General features: G+C 39.2%; 1 protein-coding gene across 1 annotated transcript in view; it reads right to left on the bottom strand.

Annotated features, from left to right (window-relative positions):
• The window catches only part of LOC128658283 (sodium channel protein type 2 subunit alpha-like), a 380,151-nt gene that overhangs the window by 199,050 nt on the left and 154,621 nt on the right, over nt 1-26,480 (bottom strand). The window contains exon 18 of the mRNA XM_053712819.1: nt 15,345-15,812. Within this exon, the coding sequence (XP_053568794.1) occupies nt 15,345-15,812 (468 nt within the window). The remainder of the gene's footprint in view (nt 1-15,344; nt 15,813-26,480) is intronic.

Here is a 26,480-nt window from a genome sequence, read left to right as displayed (position 1 = left end):
AGCATTCAATCTCCAAGCAGTCAGCTGCAGAGAAACGAGATTTGGATGGAGGAATGGAGTTGGACCCTGAGTTTGAAGGTCCTTCCTCAGAGGCAACCTCCAAGGTGGCAGAGATGACATCTTCACTAGGTCTGCATACCAGATCCTGTGAGGCCATGCAGGAGCTATAAGAATTACCGATGCTCTCTCCTGTTTTATACGAGCAATGACTCATGGAAGGAGCGCAAATGGTTGAAACAGTCCGAAAACCCAAGGAACCGCCCGAGCATCTATCAGAGCGGCCTGCGGATCTCTTGACCTTGAACCGTACCTTGGAAGCTTGGTGTTTTGCTGAGATGACATCAGATTCAACTCTGGCACCCCCCACTTGAGGGTTAACCTGGAGAACACCTCCAGATGAAGGGCCCACTTCCCAGGATGAAATGTCTGTCTCCTCAGGAAATCTGCTTCCAAGTTGTCCACTCCTGGAATGTGGATGGCAGATAAACACTGAATAATCCATGCCACCTACATCATGGCTAAGGAACTCCAAGTTCCTCCCTGTGGTTAATGTAAACCACTGAGGTAATGTTGTGCCAATTGAAACCTGTTAAACCAGGCTAAGGACAATTGAGGCCAAACCATCAGAGCATTGTAAATCGCTCTCAACTCCAAGATGTTATGGGGAGAGCAGACTCCTCTCGAGTCCATAGTCCCTGCGCCTTTAATTAGTCCCAAACTGCTCCCCAGCCTAGCAGGCTGGCGTCAGTGGTCACAATCATCCAGAAAGGTCTCTGGAAGTATGTGCCCTGAGACAGATGGTACTGAGAAAGCCACCACGGTAAAGAGTGTCTTGTCGACTGGTCTAGAGCTATCCTCTGAGACAGATCTGAATGGTCTTCATTCCAATGTCTTAGCATGCATAATTGCAGAGCTTTCAAATTGAATCGAGCAAAGTGAATGACGTCCATGGAAGTGACCATTAGAACAATTACCTCCATGCATTGAGCCACTGAAGGCCGAACAATAGACTGTGAAGAGAGGCAGGAGAAGAGAATTTCAGATTTTCTGACCTCCATCAGAAAATTGTTCATAGATAGATAATCTATTATGGTCCCTAAGAAAACCACCCTTGTAGCTGGAACAAGGGGACTCTTTTCCATATTCACTTTCCATCCATGGAGCATAGAAAAGACAACAAGATCACTGTATAAGAGTTTGCTTGTTGAAAAGATTGCACCTGAACCAAAATGTCATCCAGGTAGGGCACAACTGCAATTCCCTGAGACCTGATCACTACCAAGAGAGCCCCCGGAACCTTTGAGAAAAATTCTGGGAGCTGTGGCAAGGCCAAATGGAAGAGCCACAAACTGAAAGTGTTTGTCTAGCAAGGCAAATTTCAGGAACTTGTGATGATCTCTGTGGAAGAAAACTTGAAGATACGCATCCTTCAGGTCTATGGTCGACATGGACTGATCCTCTTGAAGAATGGAATCAATGGTTTCCATCTTGAAGGACGGTACCCTGAGAAACTTATTGAGACACTTTAGGTCTAAAATGGGTCGAAAAGCTCCCTCTTTTTTTGGAACCACAAACAGTTTTGAATAGAATCCTAGACCCTGTTCTCTTACAGGGACTGGAACAATCACTCCCAGAGAGGAAAGAACCTGAATGCAGTTCAAGAATGCCTCTCTTTTACCGGATCTGCATATAGTCTTGAGAGGTGGAATCTGCACCTGGGAAGGAAAGATTTGAATTCTATTTTGTAACCCTGAGATACTATGTCCACAGCCCAAGGATCTGGGACATCTCGTATCCAAGCTTGACAAAACAGGGAAAGTCTGCCCCCCACTTAATCAGATCCCGGACCAGGGGCAGACCCTTCATGCTGACTTAGACTCAGCTGAGGGTTTCTTGATTGTTTCACCTAGTTCCAAGACTGATTGGGTTTCCAAGAAGACTTGGACTGCTCCTGCTTGGAAGAGGGAGAGGAAGACTTTTGACCTTTGAAGTTACAAAAGGAGCAAAAATCACTTTAACGTCCTTTAGGTCTGTTCTTCTTGACTTGTGGTAGAAAAGACCCTTTTCCTCCCGTAAAATCAGAAATTATTTCTGCCAGACCAGATCCAAACAAGGTTTTACCTTTGTAAGCAAACGCCAGAAGTTTGAATTTGGAGGTAACATCAGCTGACCAAGATTTTAGCCACAAAGCCCAGCGGGCTGACAGCTTTTTTTCTTAGGCGCTCCTTGACACATTCCTATATCACTGTTTATTTAAGGGTTAGCTAGGTACCCTTATCAAGGAACTATAGTTATTGTTAGTGCCAAGCGCTGGGGACATACTGTTTGTTTATAGGCTAAGACAGTGAAGCCAGACAGAAATAAAGGAATTGGCTATCTTGAATCTCCTTCAGCATAGTCTCTGCAAATTAGTGTCCTAAAACACTAATAAATTGAGAATGAAACATAAAATAAACCATGAAAAACAGATTTTGAAGCCCCTGTACATAAAATAAAAGTGCATACAATTCATGGATATTAGTACAGATATATTGGGGGTTCTGATCAACAGGAATAACATAAAAACATTATTATGTTACATAAAATATGTTTTATTACAACAACAAAGGGTCAATATAAATATGACCTTCCACTGGAAATTCAAATAAGATCTACAAACTAGCAGATCTGGTTCCAGGAGGAAAATTAAGAAAACATTAGAGAAGGTTTAAAAAGTGTAAACTACAAAATACTTAACTAAAGTAATTTTGAACAAGGCAATGATAAATACCTTCATTACCACAAGATGGTAGTAGACAACAGGGATTCCAAATTTAGTGTGTGAAAAGGATGATGAAAATGTTAACCATTTCCATCTCCACACAAAATTAACAAACACTTTTTCTCTAAATAACAGTTTCAGAAAAAAAAGAATGCCCTGAACGAATAAAGCCAAAGGAAGACACAGACTATGAACTTTACAAAGTACACACTCTACTGTGGCTATGCATTTTAAAATACTAGACCCAGTAAACATATATCTAAAAATTTTAAAATTTAGAAATACAATATATGTAGTTCAGAAGAAGAACCCTTTACTGAGTCAAAAAATAATGCACCAGAGCACCTGCCTCTCTCTGAGGTGCAACGTAGCAGCGCTCCCTATTATGAGGGAGAAGCAGACAAAAGTGCACCATAAGAAAAAAAAAATGGCATCTGCACTAAAGGGCATCATAATGACAGAACAGCCCTATCGTAACTGCCAAAAACAAATAGCAATAAAATAAACAGGAGCCCCTATCCCACAAGCACCATGAAATGAGTGCCTTAGATATGAGCTGCGTATGCGTCCATTATGCTGGAACCGTGTGGTCTCCGATTCAAGTAACCGTCAAGACAATTCACACATCATGGGGTCAATTTATTATTGTGCGGACGGACATGATATGATATATCATTTCGGTCGCACCAGCAGTTCTTGTGAATTGCTGGAGCAATACTGCCCCTGCAGATTTGTGGCCAATCGGATGCTAGCAGGGGGTGTCAATTAACCCAATCGTATTCGATCAGGCTGATTGCTGTCCGCCACCTCAGAGGTGGCGGACAAGTTAAGGAGCAGTGGTCTTAGGAACGCTGCTTCTTAACTTCTGCTTCAGGCGGAACTGAAGTGGAATGGGTCAGAAGCAGCATCTGCTGCTTCATAAATTGACCCCCAAAGCTCAATTAATAGCTAAGTCCCCGGCAGCCCGAAAACTAGGAAGAGTGGACGAAAAAGCGCCAATATTAAATGTGCTACAATAGTTCAACAAACTCCTCTCAAAAAAACTCATGTACTTCCTACAGTAGAAAACAGGGATTTACTCAGGCTGCTGAGAAATAAGCTACGTGAGAGGAGACTACACATAGGGGCAGATAGGGAGTAGAAAATCTCAGATAAGAGAATAAAAGTGCGGAGGTCTCAGATTAACTTATGAGACATGCAACCGCTGCCCCAATTGTTTGGCTCTAAGCAAAGTATAGATGACTGTCACTCCTAAAATAATAAGGGAACCAATATCTCTGTAGTAATTAATATTTTAAGTCCCAATGCCATAAAGAGCCCAATTAAAAAGTCCACTGACAATAACATCCCTGCCATGTAGTATTAAAACAGATAGGTACTAATCCTCTCCAGGGATCCTTGATCTTAACTCCTTAAGTGCTGCTCTCCCACCTGGAAGATAAAAAGGCACATACCTGATCTGTAGTAGGGCAGGAGTACTTCTAGGTGTGATAGATGGCCACATCTATCATGGACCTGTAGAAAAAAGAAAGAACAGAGTAACCAACTCTGGCTTTCTATAACTAGGGCAGCAATATGTTAGGAAACACAGTAAGAACCACCTCACAACTTCCTAACTGCTTAAAAGCCACCACTACTCTACTGAAGAGATTGATGTGGACTCAGCTCCTTGCTTGCAGTGAAAAGTACCCCAAAAAGGAATCTGTTTCTTTAGACACCAAAATTAACCTCCTCCATTGAGAGAGGGAAAGAGAATGACTGGGGATTATGGGTATGGGAGTGACACTTAACAGCTTTGCTGTGGTGCTCTTGCCTCCTCCTGCTGGCCAGAAGTGATATTCCCACTAGTAATTGGAATGACGTTGTGGACTCTCCATATCTTAAGAAAGAAATATACATCCCTCGGGTATCCAGAATGTTTTACTTATTTAACGCTGAAAGGGACACTCTAGGCAAAATTAAACTTTCATGATTTAGATAGGGCATGCAATTTAAATCAGCTTTCCTTTTTACTTTTATCATCAAATTTGCTTTGTTCTCTTGGCATTCTTTGTTGAAAGCTAAACCTAGGTAGACTCATATGCTAATTTCTAAGCCCTTGAAGGCAACCTCTTATCTCAGGGCATTTTGACAGCTAGACAGCTCTAGTTCCTGTGTGCCATATACAGTCATGGCCAAAAATATTGGCACCCCTGCATTTCTGTCAGATAATGAACCAGTTTGCCCAGAAAATTGTTTCAATTACAAATGTTTAGGAATTATCATGTTTATTTCTTTTGTTTGTATTGGAGTGACACAATAAAATGGAGAAAAAAAGCCAAATCTGACACAATCTATGCAAAACTCCAAAAATAAACTGGACAATATAATTGGCACCTTCTTAAAATTGTAAGAAATAATTGCATTTCAAGTTTGTGATGCTCCTGTAATTTGTAATTAAACTCCCCTGTATCAATTAACAGGTGCTGACAATATAAAAATCACAGCGGCAACCAGTTAAAATGGTGAAAAATGGACTCAACATTTCTGTTGTGTGTCTCTAAATGCCACACTGAGCATGGAGAAGAGAAAGAGTAGCAACAAATTGTCTGAGGATTTGAGAACAAAAATTGTGGAAAAGCGTAAACAATCCCAAGGTTACAACTCCAGATCTTAATGTTTCTGTGACCACTGTGCGCAACATTGTCAAGAAGTTTACAGCCCATGGCACTGTAGCTAATCTCCTGAGACGTGGACTAAAGAGAATAATTTTTTGAATGGTGGTTAAGAACCTTGATCAACAAATTCAAGCTGACCTTCAGGCAGAGGGTACAAATGTGTTAGCTCACACTATATGTTGCCATCTGAATGAAAAGGGAAGCTATGGTAGGAGACACAGGAGGACCCCACTGCTGACACAGAAACATAAAAAAGACAGAATGGAGTTTGCCAAAACTTATCTGAGGTAGCCAAAATCCTTTTGGGAGAATGTGCTGTCGACAGACGAAACAAAATTACAGCTTTTTGGTAAACCCCATCATTCTTCTGTTTTCAGAAAAAGAAATGAGGCTTTGAAAGAAAAGAAAACAGCCTCTACAGTCAAACATGGTGTAGGTTCACTGATGTTTTGGGGTTGCTTTGCTACTTCAGTCACTGGATGTCTTGACTGTGTGCATGGTCATGGGTCTTACAGCAGGACAATGACCCAAAGCACACGTCAAAAAGCACCCAGAAATGGACAAAGCGCTGGAGAATACTGAACTGGCCAGCAATGAGTCCTGATCTCAATCCGATAGAGCACCTGTGGAGAGATCTCAAAACAGCAGTACAGAAAAGGAACCCTTCCAATCTTAGAGACCCGGAGCAGTTGGTGAAAAAGAGTGGTCCAAAATTCCAGTAGAGAGGTATAAAAAACTCATTGATGGTTATAGGAAGCGATTGATTTCAGTTATTTTCTCCAAGGGGTGTGCTACCAAATATTTAATTGAGGGTGCCAATAATTTTGTCCAGTCCATTTTCTGAGTTTTGCGTGGAATGTGTGAGATTTGACTTTTTTTCTCTACTTTTTTGTGTCACACCAATACAAACAAAAGAAATAAACATGAGAATGACTAAACATTTGTAATTGCAACAATTTTCTGGGCCAATTGCCACTTTATCTGACAGAAATGCAGGGGTGCCAATATTTTTGGCCATGACTGTAGATAACATTGTGCTAACTCCCGTGGAGTTATTTATGAATCAGCACTGATTGGCTAAAATGCATGTCTGTCAAAATAAATGAAATAAGGGTGCAGTCTGCAAAGATTTCAATACAAATTAATCACAGAGGTAAAGAGTATATTAATATAACTGTGTTGGTTATGCAAATATGAGTAATGGGAAATAAAGGGATTACCAATGTTTTTAAACAATAAAAATTCTGGATTAGAATGTCCCTTTGACTGAGAGTTTTCATACATTTTGCCCTAAGCCTTACTTTTGTTTTACCAATTTAAAATATGTAGCAAGACTATTGTATCTTTCAGATACTTATACAGTTAATGTAAAATTGTTTTACCAAGTGAACAGTTCATATAGCTTACGTTTTTTATTTTGATCCAATGTTAAAGGGATAGGAAACCCAAATTCTTTCTTTCATGATTCAGATAGAGCATGCAATTTAAAGTAACTTTTGCATTTATTTCTATTATCCATTTTCCTTCGTTCTCTTGATATCTTTATTTGAAAAAGCAGGAATGTAAGCTTTAGTACCCTTAGTTCAGCACCCTGGATAACCACCAATAAGCAAGCGTTACACAGGTTCTGAACCAAAAATGGTCTGGCTCCTCCGCTATAAATTCCTGCCTTTTAAATAAAGATAACAAGAGAACAAAGAAAATTTGATAACAGGAGTTAGAAAGTTGCTTAAATTGCATGCTCTATCTGAATCATGAAAGAAATTTGAGAAAAATTGGGTTTAGTATCCTTTTAAAGTCTAGAAGATGTTAAGACAAATACACTTAGAAAGTAAGGCTGACAGGTTCAAGCAATATACAACACTAGTAAAACCTGATTGTTTGCATCAGAGGATGTTTTCAAACTATATTTATAAGAATATATGCAATGCATTAGCAGATGGACACATTTTAAACATTCTCTAAAAGCTACAATTATTTTGATTCACAGGAAGACTGAAAATCACTATGGTTAGTGAATAATTTAGAAAGCCTTCAATATTTACCATCATTTAAACAATCAAAACATACAGTAGACATAAGCAACACTATAAGGAAATTAGTATATAAATCAGAAGTGGGCATAAATAAAATGTCAAACAGATACAAGCAATAAAAGTTACTTAGTACCAGGGTCCCCACAATATCCATTGATTAGAACAAGTGGTAGCAGCAAACTACAGCTGATGAAAAAAACATCTGTTATTTACAACACAAACGCCAATGTTTTAGAGAAAGGGGCTATTCCCCAGATATGATATCTAGTTAAATGAAATCTGTATTACAAACATCTAGAAAGTCCTTACTAAAGAATGACAATAGAAAGGAGAATAGGAATCATTTGTATTTTTTATCAGAATGTTGCAGACAAGTTATGATGTACAGATCATCATCTAGAAATACTGGGCACTTATAAGGCAAAAGTAATTCCTTAGTGCTAGAGTTTCAAAATTTACCAATGTCAGTTTATAAGAGAGCCAGAAATGTACATGATAGATTTAGTATCAGATAATATAGTTCTGCTGGAAATATTACCTCTAATAATTAGAGATGTTTCCTGTGTTTAAAGTAAATGGAAACTTTAATGAATTTGTGCCCGGTTTTTTAAAAATACTATTAAAAACAGGGGCTCTTTCATTCATGAAAGTTTACATTGCAACGTTTTTTTAAAATACATGTCTCTTCTGCAAAGCCAGATTGCCGATCCCCCACCCGCAAGCTTCTGCTGTACTTACACAACAATTACGAAACCTGCTTTCTCCAATCACGGCGTGGCCTCACGAGATGGACGCTCTGGGGGGGGGGGGGGGGGTAAGCCATGATTGGAGGAAGCCGGTTTCGTCATTGGTGACGTATGTACAGAGGACCAGCAGGCAGGTGATCGATGATCCAGCTTTGCAGAAGAGAAAGGTAAGTTTTTATAAAAATAAGGTGCAATGTAAACTTTTATGAACGAAAGTGCCCCTGTTTTTAATAGTATTTTTAAAATCCAGGCACTGAATCATGAAAGTTTACACTCACTTTAAGTTATGTAAATTACAACAGCAACAACAATTTTGTATATCTACATATGAGAAAGAAATTTGAAATACATGATTATTATAACTGTATTGCAACTTTTATTATATATTTAAATAAATGCCCTTGTGGCATTTCTGTATGGGTTAGACCACTAATTGTGTTAAGGCCTGTTTAAATGAGCACAAAATCAGTATTTACGATAAAGATAGATCTGCTTTGGTAGCCCATAATTGTGTTACAGGTGGCTATAGCTTGAGAAAACTCAGGGTTTCAAATAATTAAACAGGTTAAAAAAAAATAATGTGGAGGGGATAGGGAACTAATGGTAAAGCAACAGTCTGGGTTTTTGTCTTGATATTTAGAAACTAAATGAATGTCCTGAGAGACTGAGTGGCCCCTGTTCCTATAATTAATTTAACTTGCTAACATATAAATTTAAAAGATTTTATTCGAAGATGCTAAGGACTCTTTACAGTGTTCTTAAAGGTATACTTAACCTAAATTTTTTCTTTCATGGTTCAGGTAGAGCATGCAATTTTAAGCAACTTTCTTATTTACTCCTATTATCAATTTTTCTTTGTTCTCTTTGTATCTTTATTTCAAAAAGCAGGAATATCATTTTTGGATCCAGCCTATTTTTGGTTCAGCACCCTGGGTAGCGCTTGCTGCTCGGTGGCTACATTTTAGCCACCAATCTGCAAGTGCTACCCAGGTACTTAACCAAACCTGGGCCAGCTCATAAGCTTACATTCCTGCTTTTTCAAATAAAGATACTAAGAGTACAAATATAAATTCATAATAGGAGTAATTTAGAAAGTTGCTTAAAATTGCATGCTCAATCTGAATCATTAAAGAAAAAAATTGGCTTCAGTATCCCTTTAATATATATTTACCCCTGTACCATTTTAAATTTAAATGTGAGAGTATTTCTAACAAAGGGCATGCATCTACTTTTGTCGGTGTGCACTTTATAATATTACCAGTATAGGGCAGGATTGAAGAGGGTCACTTGTCTGATCATGTTAGTGCCATGTGATGTTTACTGGCATAAACAAGATATTGTATCCTGAAACTTTTTTTGGACCTTTGTGTTGTAAATAAAGAAAAAGTTTTTCATCTGTTATAGTGTACTGTTACCCTCTCAAACCTTCTCCTGGATGTCCCAACACTTTGTAAAACTCAATATTCACTGAGCTTTTACTTACTACACCCCTTACCAAACATCCCACACAAGAATTCTCACTTTAAGTGGTGGACTAAGTAATCACCACTTTTACCCAGGTTTGCTTTCTTGAAGTTACTCTTAATTCAACATTTTCTTTTCCTTTATCCAAGCACTCACAAAATTATTCTTTACTTCCTTTTCACTAGAATTCATCCATCCTTTAAGACACCACCAAGATGTTTATTAACTCACTTGTTTCAAACTGACTTCTGCAAATCTTACCTCTTAGAAGCTTTGCAATACCCAACTCTCCTCTTTCCAATTTATCATTAATGCCTTTGTAAGACTCATTCATGTAACGTGACAATTATCAACAGCTGTATCTCTACCTATCAAACATTACACTGGCTCCTCATATGCTATTGAGTTAAATTCAAAATACTTACCCTAACTTACACAGTTCTAAACAATCTCACATACTGCTTTTGTAAGTGTTAAAATGCATCTTAATATCCTTTTTTAATATTATTATAATCTAAAAGAAGGGTTTAACTTACCCTTCAGCTTTAAAAACAGTACATAAATAAGGTACAAAAACGGAATATTAATTTATGATTGCAAGTGTCTGGAGTTTTAAATATGTTAATTATAAAATTGAAAATGGCATTAAATAATTAATTTTACAGGCATCAATAACTAATACTAATAGTTAAATTAAAAAATACATTTAAACATATTGGGCAGCCATCATTAATACGGAATTAGTTAGACCTTTTACTTTTGCTTTTGCAGAGTGTTTTTTCCCCCATCTATAACAGTCTGTAAAAATACTTGGAATAACTCTTAAAATTATATATATATATATATATATATATATATATATATATATATATATATATATATATATATATAGTGTGTTTTCTCTCCATGGTGACAATCTTTTAATCATCGGACCCTATGACAGAATGTATCCAATCTTTCAAAGGTTTCTTCAAAACATAACCAGCACGAAGAAGCTTACTATCTATCCACCCCTCATTTTAGCAGCAAATACAAACCATTCTGCAATTGTACTATAGTTCTGATGTTATTGTGAAAACTGTAATAAACTAGCAAAGTTGTTAGAAAGCAAATATAATGTTCCCATTTACCATTAGATTATATACTCATTTAAAGGGACAGTCAATTAAAAATTAAAGGGATAGCAAACACCAAAAATGTTATTATTTAATAATATAGATACTCCCTTTATTTACCATTCCCCAGTTTTGCATAACCAATACTGTTATAGAAATATACTTTTTACCTCTGTAATTACCTTATATCTAGGCTTCTGCTGACTGCCTCCTTATCTCAGATCTTTTGACAGACTTGCATTTCAGGCAATTAGTGCTAACTCTTAAATAACTCCACTTGCATGAGCACAATGTTATTTATATGAAACACATGAACTAACACCCTCTAGCTGTGAAAAACTGTTGAATGCATTCAGATAAGAGGCGGCCTTCAAGAGCTTAGACATAAGCATATGAGCCTACCTAGACTTAACTTTCAACTAAGAATACCAAGAGAACAAAGCAAAGTTGATGATAAAAGTAAATTATAAAGTTTTTTTAAAATTAAATGACCATCCCTTTAAACTTTCATGATTTGGAAAGGGCATGACATTTTAAACAACTTTCCAATTTAGTTTTATCAGCAAATTAGCTTTTTTCGGGGGGCATGGCCAAAAGGCAGCCATGGCGGACGGAAAATACTAATGCTCCTAAGGTTGATGACTTAATCCAACAATTCTATGGAGCTATTTGCAATCCACCAGAACAATCACAGATTTCGGCTTTCTAAAACTACCCACAACCGAAATATACTCTTTGACTGCTACGCCGCAACTTTGGTGCGTGAGCATGGGCTGATAGATATTTGATGGGGGTTTAACACACGGATCTCTACATCATCCTCACTCCAGCCTGTTGGGTGAAACTGAAGCTGGTGATTTATCTGGATATATAGCCTGGATGCTCATAAGAGAGAACATTAGTTATCTTTACAATATCCCTCATGTTCAGCCGTAACACAGCAGACCGCGCTCATTAGAATATGGAGGAAGACCTGGCTACAGTAGTGGCCCTTCTTGAAGGCCTAGGACAATTTATGGATCTAAGATACAGCCAGCTCTCTGTCCACATTCACTTGCTAGGCACGAGAGAAGATAGCTTCAACACTTACACCATACGAGAAGAGACGTTGGTGGGGCGGCGGCGAGAAGTGCAATATGCTGATGTTCAAACACATACTGGGAGATACACTACCACAGCACAGCGCATTCCTATGAACACCTCCAGCTCTTCCATCTCCCTATCTTCAGAAGTTGCGGCCAGTCTGAAGGACAAGAGGGAAGGCTTTTCCTCCAAGCAGACAAAAGCGGATTTAGATCTACACCCTACGCTTCTCACCCCTGGAACAGCTACACAGCCATTTCACCCCTGAGACACTTGGGACACTTCAGTTTACCAGCTCACTCAAGCGAGTCTAGGGATGAAACTACAATATTACCCAGCTACCCAATGGTGACTACAAGATCCCCATACGACAATAACGAGGCCTGTCGGTCAGCAATATGCAATTCCCCTGCAAGCTCCAATGTTAAGCCACATACCCGTAAAAGTTCACAATAATTTTGTCGTAGATTGCATACATCACTGTAAGAACCATGGACTTCCCAGGAAAGATACCATACAAGCTTGCACTGGATCCGGGAGGCTAGTTTTATTGTTTATTGACCTGATATGCATGGCTGACTAGAGGGACTCTAACACAGTTGGACAGTTTAAAGTCACAGATGTTATGGGCTCCAGCATCCTGGGCATTAATCATTAGTATTAGACACATTGGTTTGTTAATCAGCTGTTACTTGTTCATTGCGTTTATATTTATGTTTACGTTCTGACAACCAAAGATCACCTTATAGTACTTGCTCATCTAATCTAAGAGACACGGGTTTTTAAGTCTATGACACTGTATGACTTAATGAAGATATTACATATTTCTGATATTGTATTTAGTACTACCTATATAGCCCTTTAAGCTTAGACTCATTAGCCTATGTTATCCTAATACTCCACAATCTAATTGTCTAAATAGTTTTGCTTTATATTTTGCCTATTATTATCCGAATACTGACTGATCCTGAACAGAGGTAAAGAGATTGACGTCCTTTATACCAGAGTCCTGATATACACGTTATAAAAGTCTATAGCTAGGACCTCATTTAGTGTAATCTCACATGTACCGTACATATCTCTCAGGTAGGTTATATATGTTTTAATGCACAGGATTTTAGGAGAGTTACATTGTTCTATATAGTAACCTGTATTATATGTCAAGCTTCAGTGCTGTTGGCTATATACAGACCTCCACCTTATTCCCCAATGTGTTATTAACCAGCAGAGTATATCTGACACACATTTATACTTCGAAGCTAGTTCTTAAACATATTCATGTGATAAGTGAGGCTATGGCGCATATTTATTAAAGGTCTTGCGGACCTGATCTGACAGTGCGGATCAGGTCCGCAAGACCTCGCTAAATGCGGAGAGCAATACGCTCTCTGCATTTAACATTGCACCAGCAGAGAGCGTCCGCCCCCTGCTGACTCACCGGTTGATTTCCGGCAATTCCTGTCCGCCTGTTCAGAGCAGGCGGACAGGGTTATGGAGCAGCGGTCTTTAGACCGCTGCTTCATAACTTGTGTTTCTGGTGAGTCTGAAGACTCGCCAGAAACACGGGCCCACAAGCTCCGTACGGAGCTTGATAAATGGGCCCCAAAGAGTGAATGTTTCTATTTAGCCTGATATACATTTATACTACAGCATAGTCTACTGTTCCACTATGTATAACACTGCCAGTTTTCCAACCTCAATAGCATAACTATACTCACTCAGTAATTTGGCATACCTTTATCGACCCAGAAAGTTTCTTTACGTCATAGTAAGCACATAACTCATTGAACCTTACAGAGGTTGCTTCTGTTTGACTTAGAAGAAAAGGCAGTATTGGCTCGTTTTGAGACTAGAAATAGAAGTAATTAGACAGATTGTCTCTATAACTACAGGACCATAACGAGCACTTGCTTAATTCTTACCATATATAGATAATTACCCCCAACTACCACTATGATATTCTTCTATTGGATTACTAGTATTCTATGAGTGATCTTCTATTTCATTAGATCTCTCCACTAAATTGGTTGGGTTTCCCAGGGCCCATGTGTCCCCTACTTTCACAGAGCAGTCTATTAGCCCAAATGAGGTCCAATTTCCATATGTGTTAAGATTTTGCTGCTGCCTTCCAGGTCTTGATCATACAGTTACCATTCAGCTACTTGTTCAGATCATTTGGATAGATTAAGAGAAAGACACTCTAACTTGTGGTACAATCCAATTGGAGATTGCGTAATCAGCTTTGGCCCTTTATAGGGTATGGAGGTATACCCGCTCTTTACTTTCTTTCCCCTATAAGGCTACTATAACACAGACTAGACAATATATCTGGTATTAGCAAAGTATGTAACGCCTCAGTTTTCCGCACCCTGGTACATTTACTTGACCTTTTAAACAGGGACATAAGATGACACAATATAATAGATTGTTGCAGATGATAGTAGGATGAGGCTATTCTTATTCCTTAACTCAGGCTATAGCATATAGGGCTGCCCTAGCTTCCATAACATATACACACCATAATGGCCCGCCCCACCAACTTAACACCCCCTAATTAAAAGTGGCTCTTGCCCACTGACTCACCTCAACTATAACTTAAACCATATCACTACCCACTTACACATATAGGTACGCTCACCATATATTTAACCCTTGGGTTTTTATACACTAAAGGTGACTGATCATCTTCAACCCTCGAGCTATCTGTATTCCACAAGCCTCAATAATAGGTTCTCCAAATCTATACACCTATACCATAGTATGCCCGCTATACCACGTAGTACATGGTTCACAGACAAAGATGTTCCTAATATCTTTACACAAGATATTCCTCAATTTTTTAACTTTTATTCTACTACTAGTCAACATTAGATATTTAATGGAAAAGTATAGGTATGCTGTTGTAAACTTCTAATGTTACATGATGCTATGTATTTAACCTGTGTAAATTGGTTATTGACTGTTACACTTTCTTTCAACCTCACTAAAAAAAATATTTAAAATAAAAAATAGCTTTTTTCACTTGGTATTCTTTGTTGAAAGATGAACATTACGTAAGCTCATATGCAAATTTCTAAGCCCTTGAATGCCGCCTTTTATCGCTGTGCATTTTGGCAGTTTTTCACAGCTAGTTTTTCACAAACTAGTTCATGTGTGCCATATAAATAACATTGTGCCCACTCCCGTGGAGTTATTTATAAGCCAGCACTGATAGGCTAGAATGCAGGCCTGTCAAAAGAACTGAAATAAGGGGACAGTCTGCAGAGGCTTAGATACAAGGTAATTAAAGAGGTAAACCAAGTGTATTAATATAACAGTGTTGATTATGCAAAACTAGGGAATGGGTAATAAAGGGATTATCTACCTTTTTGAACATTAACATTTTTGGTGTAGACTGTCCCTTTAAAAACACAAAAAAATAAAGTTTTTGTTTTATTATATTGTCACTAACTTTGTGTTTTTTGTTTTTTTATAAATCCTACCTCTTTGCTTTCTTCTGGCTCTGATTCACTACTGAAGTCTTCTGTGTTAACATGTTCGAAATCTGACTCTCCTATAGCAATAGGCACAGCTACAGTGAGGTGTTGATTGTTGGCAATGTTTGTATATTCTTTTTCTTCATGTTCATTTATTTCAACACTACTGCCTATCCCGCTGTTAGTTCCGTTTCCATCTCTTTTGCAATTTTGCTCCTTTGTTATATCCACAATAGCATTGTTCAGGCAGCTATCTTTATTGTTCTGAAGTTCTTCGTGTTGCTTAATGTTATTTAGACTTTTGAAAAATAATATTTGGAAGAAGTCATTTAAACACTTTTTAACATAGCGAACTCCCCTCTTTATTCTCGCCACTGCAATCTGTAGATTATTCATTTCCTTGTCATCATCTGTTGCAGAAAGATTTTCGGAACTGAACGAGCTTAAAAGCAAAGCCAAAAACAAATTCAGTACCTGTAGAAAGGAGAAAACTGGTCAAGACTCCTAGAAAATATAATAACATATGATATTAATGTGTCATCACATACATCAACTGTACATTGTAATAATAAATAAAGTCCTTCCCATTAATGCACACTGTAAATTCTTAGGGTCCCCTTTATTATGTATTCACCAATGAGATCACAAACCTAAATTGGGACAAACTCTACATCTTGAAAAAGCCAAGGTTATCTGTGCAATATGCATTGTGGCAAGGAACTCATGTCAGAAAAGTAGCAGAGCACTGGCTGAACAACCTGAAACACTACATTTGATATACAGGATGAAAGCAGCATCTTTAGCTGGTATTTTCCTAGGGTATAGAGAGGTAACAGCTGACATTGTGCAAACTTAAGCTCAGATTACGAGTTTTGCATTAGAGGCTACGCGGTGCTAATGAGCAGTTTTCAGAAACCCGGCGTTAAAACACAAAGAAGTGAGCGTTGAGCAAACTTTTGCTCATTACCGCACTCCAATACCAGCACTGCTTAAGTCAGCGGTGAGCTGGTCGTACGTGCTCGTGCACGATTTCCCCATAGGAATCAACGGGGAGAGACCCGGCTGTGAAAAAGTCTAACACCTGCAAAAAAGCAGCGCAAAACTCAGTAACGCAGCCCCATTGATTCCTATGGGGAAATAACATTTATGTCTACACCTAACACCCTAACATGAACCCCAAGTCTAAACACCCCTAATCTTACACTTATTAACCCCTAATCTGCTGCCCCTCACATCACTGACACCAACATTATATTTATTAACCCCTAATCTGCCGTTTCGGACACCACCACCACCTACATTATACTTCTGAACCCCTAATCTGCTGCCCCCAACATCGCCGACACCTACATTATATTTATTAACCCCTAATCTGCCGTCCCCAATGTAGCCGCAACCTACCTACACTTATTAACCCCTAATCTGCCACACCAACGTCGCCGCTACTATAATAAACATATTAACCCCTAAACCGCCGCACTCCAGCCTCGCAAACATTAGCTAAAATATTATTAACCCCTAATCTGCCGTCCCTAACATTGCCGCCACCTACCTACATTTATTAACACCTAATCTGCCGCCCCCAACGTCGCCGCCACTATACTAAATGTATTAACCCCTAAATCTAAGTCTAAACCTAACACCCTCTAACTTAAATATAATTTAAATAAGTCTAAATAAAACCTACTATTATTATCTAAATTATTCCTATTTAAAACTAAATACAGGTGGCCCTCGTTTTACAACGGTTCAATTTACACCGTTTCAGAATAACAACCTTTATTTCCAGTCATGTGACTGCTATTGAAAAGCATTGAGAAGCAGTGCATTTATTAAAATAGCCAGTAGGTGGAGCTGTCCGCTTGTGTTGCAGCGAAGCCAAGCAAGCTGAAATTAATCAGTTCAATCAGACCTGAGCTATCGAGCAGATTTCAAAGGAACAAGATCTTCCTGTCTATAAATCAGTCCAGATTGGAATGCATAGAAAGAACTGTTTGCAGAAAAGTGAAAGTGAAGTCTGTGTTGTGTGATTATTTTATTAGGTTTATAATGCTGTTTAGCAAATGTTTTTGTTCATTTAACTTAACCCTTTGAGTGCTAAGCACTTTCCCACCTGGGTGCTAAGGTGATTGAAGTTTTTTGTTTTTTTACTTTTATACATTTTTTTTCCATATCCCCAAGACTTAGACCATTAGAAAGGTTAGGCGATTACCTTTCCAATGGTGGGTCTTGGGGGTCTGTAGTTGCTTAGATGCCTGAGATACAGGCATCTAAGCAGCATGCCCCCTTTCCCTATACTTTGTACTGTTAATTGTTAATAAAGTTGCGCTGTGACGTCATCACGCAAAACGTGAAGCCCCGGCGATGCCTGTCACTATGCAGGCCCGATCTCTGGGGTAGGAGCGGGTGGGAGTCCCCATATCTTCCTTAAAGGGACAGTCAACACCAGAATTTTTGTTGTTTAAAAAGAAAGATAATCCCTTTATTACCCATTCCCCAGTTTTGCATAACCAACACTGTTATAGAAATACACTTTTTACCTCTGTGATTACCTTGTATCTAAGCTTCTGCTGACTGACCCCTTATTTCAGTTCTTTTGACAGACATTCAGTTTAGCCAATCAGTGATCAGTCCTAGGTCACTTTACGTGCATGAGCTCAATGTTATCTATATGAAACATGTGAACTAATGCCCTCTAGTGGTCAAAATGTATTCAGATTAGAGGCAGTCTTCAAGGTCTAAGAAATTAGCATATGAACCTCCTAGGTTTAGCTTTCAACTAAGAATACCAAGTGAACAAAGCAAAATTGGTGATAAAAGTAAATTGGGAAGTTGTTTAAAATTGCATGCCCTATTTAAAACATGAAAGTTTTTTTTTTTTACTTGACTGTCCCTTTAATGTGGAAGAGTACTAGCGATGGCTCTGAGCCGTCGTTAGCACCAGAGTGGGAAACTCAGCGATGGCTCAAAGCTGTCGATAGCACTCAAGGGTTTAGAGTTTAATTATATATTCTGTGTTGTGCGATTATTTTATTAGGTTTATAATGCTGTTTAGCATTTAAAGTCTTCATTTCAAAGCTTTAAAAATAATGTATTAGGTGTTACTTATGACAATTTTGAGAGGGGCCTGGAACCTAACTCCCTCACTTCCCATTGACTTACGTTATAAACTGGGTTTCAATTTACAACGGTTTCGATTTACAACCATTCCTCCTGGAACCTAACCCCCGGCGTAAACTGAGGGCTACCTGTACCTGTAAAATAAACCCTAAGCTAGCTACAATATAACTAATAGTTACATTGTAGCTAGCTTAGGGTTTATTTTTATATTACAGGCAAGTTTGTATTTATTTTAACTAGGTAGAATAGTTATTAAATAGTTATTAACTATGTAATACCTACCTAGCTACAATAAATACAAAAGTACCTGTAAAATAAAACCTAACCTAAGTTACACTAGCACCTAACACTGCATTATAATTAAATAAATTAACTAAATTAAATACAATTAAATACAATTAAATAAATTAGCTAAAGTACAAAAAAAGCAAACACTAAATTACAGAAAATAATAAACAAATTATCAGATATTTAAACTAATTACACCTAATCTAATAGCCCTATCAAAATAAAAAAGCCCCCCCCCAAAGTAAAAAAAAAAAACCGTAGCCTAAACTAAACTACCAATAGCCCTTAAAAGGGCCTTTTGCGGGACATTGCCCTAAAATAATCAGCTCTTTTACCTGTAAAAAAATACAAACAAACCCCCAACAGTAAAACCCACCACCCACTGTTAGGGTTTTTTCCCTGTTTTGTTTGCCATGTGGTGCTGGGAGCCATTTTACTCACCTCTCTTGCTGACTATGGTGCATTGTGGGGATGCTGCTCATTTCCTGCACTTCCTTTAATGGCCAGACTGGTGTGCATCATCTGTGTGAGACAGGATGCAGTCTCAGAATTGTGATGTCATCACTTATAATTAAAAGGGCCTCTGTTCAGTATGCTTTGCCTTTGCATTGTCTCAGACCTGTTTGTGAGAGTTCCTGTGTATTACCTGGCTGTCTGACGTCCTTCCTAGTTCCTGATCCCTAGCTTGTTCCTGACTCTGCTGTTTTCCTTGTTCCTGATTCCGGCTCGTCTGACTATTCACTTTAGCTCCTGACTCGGCTCGTCTGACTACCAGCTCTGGTTTTGACTCCTGGCTTGTTATTTGACTTGTGGATTTTTTATAATTTTTTTGTTATTAATAAAAGTATGATTATTTTTGCACTTCTCGTCTCAGTCTGATTCCTGGCACCCTGACATTATGCAAAGGCCATGAATCCTGATGTTGCTAATAATCCACCTTTACCTGCCATCATTTCCAGGATGGATGTACAGGATCACTGCTTGGATCAATTTGCACTAGCCCTGCAAACCCTGCTGACTCGCACTGCACATTTGGACCAAAGTGTCCCACAAGCTATGGCTGCTCCTGTTTCCGCTGCTGCACCTAGTCTTACCAGGAGCATGTCCGGTTCTGCAACTCTACCTCAGTGATATGGAGGCGATCCTATTCAGTGCAGAGGGTTTTTGAACCAGGTGGGCATTTACTTTGAGATGTTACCTCAGGCGTTTCCCTCTGACAGAGCTAAGGTGCGATTTCTCATCTCGTTACTCTCTGACACAGCTCTTGCCTGGGCTTATCCCTTGTGGGAGACTAATGAACCTGTGATTTCAAATTACTCTGAATTTATGGCCTTCTTTCGAAGGGTATTTGATGTTCCGGCTCACTCCTCCTCTGCTGCTAAACGACTCATATCCATTCAGCAAGGAACAAGATCTGTTGCTCAGTATGCTATTGAGTTCCGTACGCTTCCGTATGCTTGTCACAGAGGTTGGTTGGAACAATGAAGCCCTTGTTGCCGCCTTCTTTCATGGGCTCTCTGATGCGATTAAAGACGAAGTTGCTGCCAGAGATTTACCAGAGGATCTTGAGGCATTGGTGTCTTTTTTGATCCTAATTGACATCAGACTCAGAGAGAGGCCCTCTTTCAAGGAGTGCTTGCGGAAGCCTCCTGTTCTGTTGTCTCCTAAGTGTTCGTTCCCAGCCATGCCTCCCTCTCCTCGCCCCAACAGGCCAGATGGGCACTTTTTTGTCTTGGTTTAATTATGTGGTCTCCTACCTACCTGGTAGTAAGAATGTAAGGGCTGATGCCCTCTCTCAAAAAATTTCACCTCTGTCCAAGGAGGAGTCTGTACCTACTCCTGTTATACCTCCTGACCATATTTTAGCTACCATACTTACTAATTTGACTTGTCCCTTGGGGGAGGAGATCCTGGCTGCACAAACCAATGCACTTCCTGAGAAACCTAGTGGTAAGTGTTTTGTTCCTGAGAATCTTCGAACTAAACTTTTGCACACTTACCACTATCCTAAAGCCGCAGGTCACCCAGGCAAGAACCAAATTATTTGGTCTGTCACTCGACAATTCTGGTGGCCAGATCTTTGTTCTGATGTTGCTGCGTATGTTGCCTCCTGCTCAGTTTGTGCACAGAATAAGACTCCTCAACGTCTTCCTGTGGGTCTTCTTCAACATATTGCTAAGGGTTAGCGTCCTTAGACACATCTTTCCATGGACTTCATTGTTAAGCTCACTGTTTCCAATGGCAATACTGTTATCCTTATGGTGGTTGACCGTTTTTCTAAAATGTCACATTGCATTCCTTTGAAGAAGTTGCCTACCGCTCAGGAGCTTGCTTCAATTTTTTCTTTTGTTTACATGGGTTACCAAAGGAGATAGTGTCGGACCGGGGTAGCCAGTTTGTCTCCAGAATTTGGCGTTCCTTTTGTGCTCAAATGGGGATACAGCTTTCCTTCTCCTCGGCATATCACCCTCAATCCAATGGGGCTGTGGAACGGTCTAATCAAGCTCTGGAACAGTTCTTCCATTGCTATGTCTCAGATCACCACAATAATTGGTGTGAACTGTTACCTTGGGCAGAGTTTGCTCATAATAGTGCTATTAATGCTTCCTCCAAGTTATCCCCGTTCATGGCGAATTATGGGTTTCAACCATCCTTGTTGCCCGATTAATTCATGTCTCAGGGTATTCTGGCTTTGGAGGAGCATCTCTGGCAACTCCGTTCCACGTTGGTGCAGATTCAGGATTGCCTTCATCGTTCTATGCAGTACCAAAAGTTCCAGACTGATCATAGGTGTCTGCCCACGCCTTCCTACCAGGTTGGTGAGAGAGTTTGGCTGTCCTCCCGCAACTTGAACCTTTGTGTGCCTTCCAATAAACTGGCTACCCATTATGTTGGTCCTTTTTGAATTCTCCGACGGGTCAATCCTATGGCCTATGCTCTTGACCTTCCTCCTGCAATGCGCATCTCCAATGTTTTTCATGTCTCCCTCTTGAAACCATTGGTTTGTAATTGGTTTACCACTGTGTTGCCTCGTCCCCATCCTATCTTTGTTGACAACCATGAGGAGTATGAGGTCAGCAGCATTATTGACTTTCGTATATCCAGGGGCCTTGTACAGTATTTGGTTCACTGGAGGGGCTACGGTCCAGAGGAGCGTTCTTGGGTTCCCTCCTCTGATGTTCATGCTCCCACCCCCCTCGTGCCTTCCATGCCCATTTCCCCAATAAGCCTTTTGTCTTCCCACGGGGGAGGGGTCATTGAGGGGAGGGTACTGTCAGGGTTCTTTCCCTGTTTTGTTTGCCATGTGCTGCTGGCAGCCATTTTACTCACCACTCTTGCTGACTATGGTGCATTGTGGGGATGCTGCTCATTTCCTGCACTTCCTTTTATGGCCAGACTGGTGTGCATCATCTGTGTGAGACAGGATGCAGTCTCAGAATTATGATGTCATCACTTATTATTTAAAGGGCCTCTGTTCAGTATGCTTTGCCTTTGCGTTGTCTCAGACCTGTTTGTGAGAGTTCCTGTATATTACCTGGCTGTCTGACGTCCTTCCTGGTTCCTGATCCCTGGCTTGTTCCTGACTCTGCTGTTTTCCTTGTTCCTGATTCCGGCTCGTCTGACTATTCGCTTTGGCTCCTGACTCAGCTCGTCTGACTACCAGCTCTGGTTTTGACTCCTGGCTTGTTATTTGACTTGTGGACTTTTTATAATTTTTATGTTATTAATAAAGGTGTGGTTATTTTATGGAATTACGGTAGACAAAATCCTATTGGCTGATTCAATCAGCCAATAGGATTGAGCTTGCATTCTATTGGCTGATTGGAACAGCCAATAGAATGCGAGCTCAATCCTATTGGCTGATTGGATCAGTCAATAGGATTGAACTTCAATCCTATTGGCTGTTTTCATCAGCCAATAGGATTTTTTCAGCTTAACTACGATTGGCTGATAGAATTCTATCAGCCAATCGGAATCTAAGGGACACCATCTTGGATGATGTCACTTAAAGGTACCTTTATTCATCTTTAGTCATCGGATGAAGAGAATGCTCCACGCCGGATGTCTTGAAGATGGACCCGCTCCGCGCCTGGATGGATGAAGATAGAAGATGCCCTTCTGGAGGACCACTTTGCCCGTCTTGGATGAAGACTTCTCCCGGCTTCGTTGAGGACTTCGGCACGGCTTGGATGAAGACTTCTCCTGGTAAGTCGATCTTCAGGGGGTTAGTGTTAGGTTTTTTTAAGAGTGTATTGGGTGGGTTTTATTTTTAGGTTAGGGACTTTGGGCCTGCAAAAGAGCTAACTGCCCTTTTAAGGGCAATGCCCATCCAAATGCCCTTTTCAGGGCAATGGGGAGCTTAGGTTTTTTAAGATAGTATTTTATTTGGGGGGTTGGTTGTGTGGGTGGTGGGTTTTACTGTTGGGGGGTTTGTTTATATTTTTTTTACAGGTAAAAGAGCTGATTACTTTGGGGCAATGCCCCGCAAACGGGGGCGGTAGATTAGGGGTTAATAAATGTAGGTAGGTGGCAGCGATGTTAGGGATGGCAGATTAGGGGTTAATAATATTTAACTAATGTTTACGAGGCAGGAGTGCAGCGGTTGAGGGGTTAATATGTTTATTATAGTGGCAGCAAACGTTGGGGGCGGCAGATTAGGGGTTAATAAGTGTAGGTAGGTTGCGGCAACATTGGAGGCGACAGATTAGAGGTTAATAAATATAATGTAGGTGTTGGCGATGTTGAGGGCAGCAGATTAGGGGTTCATAAATATAATTTAGGAGGCGGCGGTGTCCAGAGCGGCAGATTAGGGGTTAAACATTTTATTATAGTTTTTGCAATTCCGGAGGGCCTCGGTTTAGGGGTTAATAGGTAGTTTATGGGTGTTAGTATACTTTCTAGCACTTTAGTTATGAGTTTTATGTTACGGCGTTGTACCATAAAACTCTTAACTACTGACTTTTAAATGCGTTAGGACTCTTGACAGGGTAGGGTGTACCGTTCACTTTTTGGCCTCCCAGGACAGATTCGTAATACCGGCACTATGGAAGTCCCATAGAAAAAAGACTTTACAAAGTTTACGTAAGTCGTTTTGTGGTAAGGCCAAAGAAGAGTGCGGTGCCCCTAAACCTGCAAGACTCGTAATAGCAGCGGGCGTAAAAAAGCAGCGTTAGGACCACTTAACATTGTTTTTTTACCTTAACGCACAATTCGTAATCTAGCCGCTATTTTGTACCTATGTGACTTTTACTCTGAATGTGATTTCAAGGTTAATTAATGTATTTTCATTGACCAAAAAATGTACATATGATCTGGAAGTCTGGGGTGGATTTGTAATACGCTGAATCACTTAGAGCTGGATTGCAGCTCTGAGGAGTATGGTTAACATTTCATTAGGAAGTGGAAGATTTTGTACTTCACTATTATACCCTGCTTTTCCTTTGGAGGTACACTCTACAGGTCTTATTGGAAGAATATAGCACCGCATGAGCAAGTAGGTAGGTACACTGCCAGTTATGTGGTGCAAATATTTATCTTCCAATAACTTTAATTATATCATTTTTAGTATTATTTATACAACTGGTTAATTTGTTTCCCACATACTGTCTATGTCCTTGATCACAATCTATTAGTGATTTGCTCCCAAAAATTATTTTCACTTTCCAACTAAAATGGGAGCTGCATTTCTCAAGTGATCACAATGCTATATTATTTAGTTTGTTAAAACCCTGCCACAGCAAACAATTTTTTAGCCAAAAAAACCCTGAAAGGGACTTTGTGTGTTTTAAAGGGATATGAAACACCCACAATTTTCTTTTGCGCATTGTACAGAGCATACAATTTTTTAAAAAAGTTTACAATTTACTTATTTTATCAAATTTGATTTGTTTCCATGCTATTCTTTGTTGAAGAGATACCTAGCGCACTTGCACCTCCTAACGTTATAGGAAAGGTCTATTCTAGTAACCCCTTTGTTCACTCTGCAAGGAAAATACTAATTTGCATGTGTAACATTAACCCATTGTCATCGGAATACATTCTAAACACTCAGTATCCATATAAATGCCATATGTATCTTGGCATGATGGACATACTTCTATAGTCACTTCAGGCGTGATTTTATATCTCATTTTTAATACTTGATTGAAAAGTCTCACACGTCTTACTCGTCTCAGCCATGATTGTCATAAACAATACACGCGTTATTAAAATAATGTTTTTAAAGGAGATCACCTAGTTGTAACTTTCATAGTTAAAGGGGCGTTAAACACTAAATAAAGGCTAGATAGAATAAGCATTCAAAAAAAGATTAATACAACAGCATGCACTGTGCCACATGTATGAACAACATTTAGGCTGTAGATGGCGCTGTTCATTTTTAGATTACTAATTGTTTATATCTGTTAACTTGTTAATTCACTAACAGGAAGGGAGTTGTGTTCTTTTTCTCTATTGTTTTTCCTCTCTGTGTGCTGACTACTGTTTTACAAGTGATTGGTATGTTCTAAATGCTGCTGTTGCGTCTGTAGAAGTAAAGCCTAATGCAGTATTCCCAAAAGTTTCCATTGTATTTTTGATACATAACCAACAAGTTATGGGCCCAGACACTAAAGGAAAGTCAGTAAGTGTTGCATCTATGATCCAAGTAAATACTGTTTGAGGAAACAAGAGCTGCATCCAATTTACTGAAAAATGGCAAGTGGTTCAGATGTGAAAAATGCAACAGCAAAGCTCAACAATACCAACTATCAGCTGTGGAAGTTAAAGCTTGAAATGCTGTTATCCAAAGATGACTTATGGGAGGTGCTGGATACAATTATACCCACTGAAAATCCAGAAGAATTGGACAAGAAAAACAGGCAAGCAAAAGCAGTTATATGCCTGTTAGTGGAGGATAAATGATAAACTCATTCATATAAGAAAAGAAAACACAGCTAAAGGTATGTGGACTGCACTACATAAACTGCATGAGCGTTCATACTTAAAGGGACACTATACCCAAACATTTTCTTTCATGATTAAGGTAGAGAATATAATTTTAAACAACATTCCAATTTACTTCTATTACCTAATTTGCTTCATTCTTAAGATATATGTTAATGAAGAAATAGCGATGCACACAGTGAACCAATCACAGGAGGCATCTATGTGCAGCTACCAATCAGCAGCTACTAAGCATATCTAGATATGCTTTTCAGCAAAGAATATCAAGAAATTGAAGCAAAATAGATAATAGAAGTAAATTAGAAAGTTGTTTATAATTGTATGCTCTTTCTAAATCATGAAAGAAAAAATTGGGTTTCATGTCCCTTTAAATAGTAAACTAAATTTTCTGTGCAGACTGTATAAGATGAGGCTGGAGAAAGGCCAGGAAATGTGTGAACATGTGAATGCTATGCTAGAGATTGTGGAACAGCTATGTGCACTAGGAGAAGAAATGAAAGACAATCAGGTGGTACCATTGCTACTATGCAGCCTTCCAGAGTCATATGATACCCTTATCAACGCTCTAGAAACTAGACCTGAGCCAGAACAAACACTAGATTATGCCAAGGGAAAATTAATTGATTAATACAATAGAAGAAAGGAAAACATGCATAGTGAAGAAAATGAGAGATCAGAGGTAGCTCTGAAGGTGCAACTAGGCACAAAGCAAAACAAAGAAACCAGAGTTTGTTTTCGCTGCAAATATGCAGATCACCTGAAAAAGAAATGCTCAATCTTTAAAGCTGA

Source organism: Bombina bombina, chromosome 1 (genome assembly GCF_027579735.1).
Source record: "Bombina bombina isolate aBomBom1 chromosome 1, aBomBom1.pri, whole genome shotgun sequence".
Lineage (NCBI taxonomy): Eukaryota > Metazoa > Chordata > Amphibia > Anura > Bombinatoridae > Bombina > Bombina bombina.
Note: the sequence above shows the minus strand (reverse complement) of the source record. Positions and strands in the feature narration are given on the sequence as shown.